Consider the following 6996-nt stretch of genomic DNA (forward strand, 5'->3'; position numbering starts at 1 on the left):
ATTTGAAAATCGTCAAGTTTGACAGTAAATTCATAGACTTACGCTGGAAGGTTGATAAGCTGCGAGGAAAATATTTAAAAATTTATTTTAATGAGACAATACTAAATGAAAAAGCAATGCATATTAAATGTCTAATGGCAATAGTTTTATTTTGTGCCAATATTATAATAACCCGAAGCAAAAGATATGATAACTTCATACTCTATAAAGCGACTCCCGTCGAACCAGATCACTTGATATTCTTTCAGAACCTGGACCGCAAAAAATATATCGATGTTGTGTTTTGGAAGAAGCCAAACAAGTTGTTCGAAGACGTCCACTTTATTGTTAACCCTTCAGACAAGGAGCTGCTATTGGAGAGAGCTCAACATTTTAATTTGGACCTAGACGTGCTATCAGAAAATATTCAAAGGTAATTTTCATTATTTCGTAATAGTATCGTAGTTTTTATTTCCTTACTAGCTGACCTGGCAGACTTCGTAGTACCTCAATCGATAAATAAAAGACCTAAACAAAAGTAATCCGTCCGACGGGGGACACATCAAAGGAAAAACAAAATTGTTATTTTTATTTAATTTCGAGCATTTTCATATTTTACAGCTTTTAAACCTTCTCTGGACTTCCACAAATAATTCGAAACCAAAATTAGCCAAAGCGGTCCAGCCGTTCTCGAGTTTTAGCGACACTAACGAACAGCAATTTATTTTTTTATTTTCTTATTTGTGTTTTTAATTTAAAAGAAAATATTACTAACTTTATAGAAAAGTTTTGTAGCTTAATTCGACACGGCTTTTTATAATGATAATTTAAATAAATATATAGTTGCACACGCTGCGGTAGCTGCGGTGAAATGTATAAATCGAGTCTTGTTACAAATTGACATATTATAATTATATTTAAAACTGATCTTTAACCTTGTAGCTTTTTTTTAACCGTTTATTTTTAATAACCTGTTATTTTCTTATTTAATTCGATATCCAAACTGTGCCAATAATTGAGTGTTGACATGAATTCTTTCCGTAAGCTAATTTTCCAGACAGTGAAATTGTGGTACGAATTTTAAACAGCTAAGAGGTACACAGTTTTGCTCTGCAGAAGATAGTCTGATCCATTGATTAATGCCTTATAAAACTAAACGTAAAACTTGTGTAAGTAACCAAGCAACTTGGTAACTACACTCCAACGGTACATTCATAGTAAAATATTTAGTTTTAACTAGCCGACCCGGCAGACTTCGTAGTGCCTCAATCGATAAATAAAAGACCTAAACTTTTGTATAAAATAAAGTTAAAACAAACGAAAGGGATCCGTCCGATGGGGGGATATCATAGGAAAAACAAAATTGTTATTTTTATTTAATTCCGAGAATTTTCATATTTATTTTAAACCTTTTAAACCTTCTCTGGACTTCCACAAATCATTCAAGATCAAAATTAGCCAAATCGGTACAGCCGTTCTCGAGTTTTAGCTAGACTAACGAACAGCAATTCATTTTTATATATAGAGATTTGAAGTAAAAACGAAATACCACACATTTCTTTACATAAATTGTTTCTATAAATTGCCAGGACCTTAATATTGTCGTCATTTTCGATACCTTTAACAACTATTCCAAGCACAAACTTATTATAGCCTACCAGCTAATTTATAAAAATAATCTCATTTTCAGAGCATTCGACAGTCAAATAGTAAAAAATTACCTTCGATTACGTGTAGAATCTTATAGCTGGACTAATTACCACAATTTAGTGGACATCTATCAATGGCTAGCAGATTTAGCTCTGAAAAATCCTTCCGTAACAGGACTTATGTCTATTGGAAAGTCGGCGGAAGATCGAGATATATTCGTGATTGGCATTAACCGATCGGGGGCAAAATCTAAAGTTATTGTCGAAGGCGGTATGCACGGAAATGAATGGATATCTACAGAATTCCTGTTATATTTGGCTTATAATCTGATAATGTCCAATCGCACTGCGAACGAACGATTGTTTGAATTGTCTAAGAACTATCACTGGTATCTGTTACCTGTCTGCAATCCTGATGGATACGAATTTAGCCATAATGAAGTAAGATTTTATTTGCATTGACTAGTACGTAGTTATATTTTGATGGGGGTTTTACGTATTTCTTAATTCAAATTAAATCTTGGGTTAATTTTGACACGCTCACTAAATATCTTGAAATTTTGCGTTTCACCCTAGAAAATTGAGATAGATTATCTATATATTAATACGTGAAGCAAAAACTTTGTATCCCTTTTTACGAAAATTGCGCGGACGGAGGAGTATGAAATTTTCCACACTTAAAGAGAATGTAGAGAAGAAGTGCACAATGCTAATATTTTTTTTAAATAATGCATAAAAGATACATTAAATCAATAAAGAAAACATTACACACACTACACACCATGTATTTGACTTTATCAAACTTTTGTTCTGGACGTCTGTTGTCAAATTGAGAATAGATTAAATATTGTTTGTCTTTATTAAAAAAAAATTATAGTAGAGCCTTGGTGAAATTTGTGATTATACCAGTATCAAATACAATCATAATAGTGCACAAACTTACAATTCCAATTAATTTTAGTCGAATTTCGACTACTGCGGGACCTCTAGTATATAAAGAAGTTTGAAGTAGACTTAGATGAACAAATGCCAACCTGACGTTGTGTTTGTAATTACTTATCACAAGGGGAATCCTTAGTATAGGCGTTGCTCATCAAAGCATTAAATCTTCTAGTTAATGAAACCTAAGCTACTTTCGAAGATAATAATTGAACGGAAGTTATTTAAGAGGTTTTATTGAATTACAGGACCGTTTGTGGATGAGGAATAGAAGGAACGTGGGCCATGGATATTTCGGTGTTGATTTGAATAGAAATTTCGATTATAAGTTTGGAAGTGAGTTTGGGTTTTTTTAAATACCTATTTTCTTTCCCTTGCTGATGAGTACTGCATATTATTATTATTTTATTGCTTAGTTAGGTAGACGAGCTCAAAGCCCACCTGGTGTTAAGTGGTTACTGGAGCCCATGGACATCCACAACGCAAATGCGCCACCCACCTTGAGATATAAGTTTTAAGGTCTCGAGTTTAGTTACAACGACTGCCCCACCCTTCAAACCGAAACGCATCAATGCTTCACGACAGAAATAGGCAAGGTGGTGGTACCCACCCGCGCGGACTCACAAGAGGTCCTACCACCAGTAATTACGCAAATTATAACTTTGCGGGTTTCATTTTTATTACACGATGTTATTCCTTCACCGTGGAAGTCAATCATGAACAATTGTTAAGTACGCATTTCATTAGAAAAATTGGTACCCGCCTGAGATTCGAACACCGGTGCATCGCTCAACACGAATGCACCGGACGTCTTATCCGTTAGGCCACGACGACTTCAAATTCGTTATTTGGTGATAAACAATACAACAAGGGATTCTAGATTCAACCACGTCTACATGACAGGGTGGTTGTACCGACCTATAGATACTGGCAACATGTACCTCGTTGATAAGAAAACAGATACAAATATTGCAGTCAAGGGAGAATTTTAGATAAGGAGTGGTAGTACGTCTAGGATTAAAAAAGTCACTTACTTGTATTTTCTGATTAAAAGCCAGCCTGATTATCATTATTATGATAATACGATTCAGAACATTTTAAGTATTCTAAGGTGAAATTAAAAGTCATTGTAACGATGTTTGACCGAAAAAATGCAAAAATTGATTAGAATATTTAATTCAACCAAGGCGTCATCATAATGGTAGAACTTAATTCACGCTATAAATTATTTATTTAGTTTTTGTTAATGTGTGAGAAAAATATGAAGAGTTACGGTATCATAGTCCATTTCCGCCAGAAGCTATTTTTAGTGTCTTATTCAAGTATAGCTTGACCATTACTTAAACTTAACTTATTGTGGAAATTGATTAGGCATTTTCTTTGTAATAAAATCTTCAAACTAGTTAGGTGGCTTAACAGTATAGGTCCAAATCTCAAGGCTGCTTCATATATCAAAGCGGAACGCATTACTGCTTCACGGTAGAAATAGGCGGAGTGATAGTACCTTCACATGCAAGTTCACAAGACGCCCTACCGGTATGCAATTAACAACTAAGCTACCCAACTAAACTAACAACTACCCAACTAATGTATAAATATATATATATTTAATTAATATCCGTATATTGTTTGGCCGTCAGAGCATAACATAATTCCCAATTCAAAAGACGACAGCTACGGTGGACCGGTTCCGTTTTCGGAACCAGAATCAAGAGTCATCAGGGACTTTGTTACGAAGGAGAGCGAAGGCCTCAAATATTATTTTTCGTTTCATGCATACGGTCAAAAAATCGTAATACCGTACTCGGAGAGCAAAAACAATATGGAGCACGATGAATTGGTAAGTCGTTGTTCAATTGAGGCATTTATTGGTCTTGCAGTAATTCAAGTTGGAACTGAAATAATCGAAACATGACTGTAAATTGAAATTATAAAAAAACATATAGTGTTCAATTAATGGGATCTAACATAATTAATACAAATTTTGGAGTAGATAGTATAATCATCCGTAATAGTCGTATCTTGACTTATTTAATATATTTTGCGATTATCTAGCCTATTGGTAGTGGTGTGGCATAGCGATTATCCACCCGATGTCTTCCCGTGGGTGTAGCAAAAGGTGAATTAGAGACATCAGCATCACCATAGGCATCAGCTGTTTTGAGTATGACACCGATTGACCGCCGATTGACTTTGATCGCCAATGGGTAATTGTTGGTGGTAGGGTGTATTCTGACCTTCCACGAACGAATATTTTCATTCTGTCCTTTTCTCTCCTGAAGTAACGATGCAATCCAATTAGATGAGCAGGGTAGTATATTCCTATGAAACCGACACCCACTTTCTGTTCTAAAACAATATTCACTTCATTGGCAATGAGCTCGAGGGACTTCAGGTAAGCCAATGAATAGACCAGCCCGTCCAAACAAGTAAAAAATACTATTAAAGACCTAGCCCTAATAACTATTTTGGAACAGGACAATTTGGGAAAACAAGCCATCATAAAAATGTTTAGAACAAGCGGAGTGAAATACAGCATCAGCACTGGTTACGGTGAGTATATTTATATAAAAATTTAATTGTTTTCAATCGTCCATGATTAGCCTATTCGTTCTACATGTGTACTATTGCACAAGCACTTATTCCATGTGGTGCCATTTGGTTACCGGAACCCATAAGTTGTATATATGTAGCCGTATACCTTGAAAGAAGAGGAACTCCAAATGATTCAACAGCTAGATTATATAGGATGCTTCGCTACAGAATATTCAAGGCTATAGTTGGTACCGCTGGTACCGCTACTGTTTTAGAATCAAGAGAGTTTATAATTGAAGAATTAGACAGTTAGATATTAGTGAGTATTCTGCGAGGGAATGCATTCTAGTTGAAATTACAAAATTCTTTGTAATATTTAACTCGTAATTGTGAATTCAACCTTATTTGAAAAATTCACAATTACAGTTTCAAATCAGGTAGCGTTATGCTATTCCCAGATTACCTTAACCGCTGAGCGGCAGGTGAGTTCGTGTTCCTAAGGTAGCGAAAAGACTATGTAATTATGTACTTAACTATCGTTTTTAAAGTCATTTTAGAGAATTAATATTTTGTTAAACGAGACCAAACCCTACCAAAACCTACTGGTGGTAGGACCTCTTGTAAGTCCTGACGGGTAGGTACCACCACCCCGCCTATTTCTGCTGTGAAGCAGTAATGCGTTTCGGTATAAAGGGTGGGGCAGCCGTTGTAACTATACTTAAAACTTTAGAACCTATACCTCAAGCTGGGTGGCGCATTTACGTTGTAGATGTCTATGGGCTCCAGTAACAACTTAAGACGCAGTAAAAGCAATAAAAAAAGCGAGATTTGGATACTTCTAATCATCTATATAATATAACATTATACATTATCATTAACATGTCACGAAATCATTGGAAAACGACTTTATTTTTCTCATAAAACATTTCTTTATGTTTAGGAACACGTATAGCAGGCAACAGCGCTGCTTGGGTAAAGAAAAATCACAAAGTAAAGTGAGTACATTAAACATATTTCGCTTCTCTTATATTTCATCTTCACTAAGAGGATTATTCTTGGGAATAAAGCTTATTGATTCCTTTGAAACTTTAGATACTGAGGCGTCGTTTTTTCTTACGTAATCAGCTGGAACAAATTGCGTACCATATTGATTTCGCATATCCAATACGCGACATCGCCTACGTCAATTTATTTAATATTTTGTTGTGCTTATTACAATCTAGTACCATGAAATAGCTATTTGATACATATCACTGGTGGTAGGACCCTCTTGGGAGTCCGCACGGGTAGGTGCCACCACCCTGCCTATTTCCGCCGTGAAGCAGTAATGCGTTTTGGTTTGAAGGGTGGAGCAGCCGTTGTAATTATACTGAGACCTTAGACCTTATGTCTCAAGTTGGGTGGCGCATTTACGTTGTAAATGTCTATGAGCCCCAGTAACCACTTAACACTAGGTGGGCTGTGAGCTCGTCCAGCCAGCTAAGTAATAAAATATATATATTAATACATATGTATATGGCATTGCTTGTAGATGAAAAATCCGAGATTGTCTCATCTTGCTTCCTTTGGGGAAGCGGGTGAACGAATGTTGGACCTTAATTTGCTCTTACAACTTGCGATATAACTTTTAAAGGTACGTCTACACATTTTTTCTACGAGATAACGGAACATACGGCCACGCGCTACCCCCTGATCAAATTCAGCCTACCTGTGAAGAAGCCCTCAGCGGATTAGTTGAACTCATGACAGCCAAACCGAAGCGCGTCAGGTCTAATTTGTTTAGCCCGGCATCAAGAGCAGCAGAAAATCTAATTTTGCTACCGTGTCTGGCTTTCATAATTAATTGTATCATTCAATTTCTTGCAGTCTTTTGATTATGATGCTTTGGAATATT

The 6996-nt window shown here is 35.8% G+C and overlaps 1 protein-coding gene across 1 annotated transcript; it reads left to right on the forward strand.

The window, feature by feature from the left end:
- On the forward strand, positions 1-6996 carry LOC101746234 (carboxypeptidase B). The gene is made up of 7 exons (XM_038020339.2): positions 1-412; positions 1670-2069; positions 2816-2903; positions 4208-4407; positions 5045-5120; positions 6043-6097; positions 6736-6996. The coding sequence occupies exons 1-7, from the start codon at positions 117-119 to the stop codon at positions 6974-6976; spliced, it is 1356 nt and encodes a 451-aa protein (XP_037876267.1). The 5' UTR covers positions 1-116; the 3' UTR covers positions 6977-6996.

The sequence above is a fragment of the Bombyx mori genome, chromosome 25, assembly GCF_030269925.1.
Source record: "Bombyx mori chromosome 25, ASM3026992v2".
NCBI lineage: Eukaryota > Metazoa > Arthropoda > Insecta > Lepidoptera > Bombycidae > Bombyx > Bombyx mori.

Bases quoted from the DNA above. Each gene is read 5' to 3' on its own strand.
- LOC101746234 (XM_038020339.2), top strand. From the start codon at position 117: ATGCATATTAAATGTCTAATGGCAATAGTTTTATTTTGTGCCAATATT. The intron at 2,904-4,207 runs GTGAGTTTGGGT...TTTGGCCGTCAG, and splicing joins TTTCGATTATAAGTTTGGAA to AGCATAACATAATTCCCAAT. The intron at 4,408-5,044 runs GTAAGTCGTTGT...ATTTTGGAACAG, and splicing joins ATATGGAGCACGATGAATTG to GACAATTTGGGAAAACAAGC.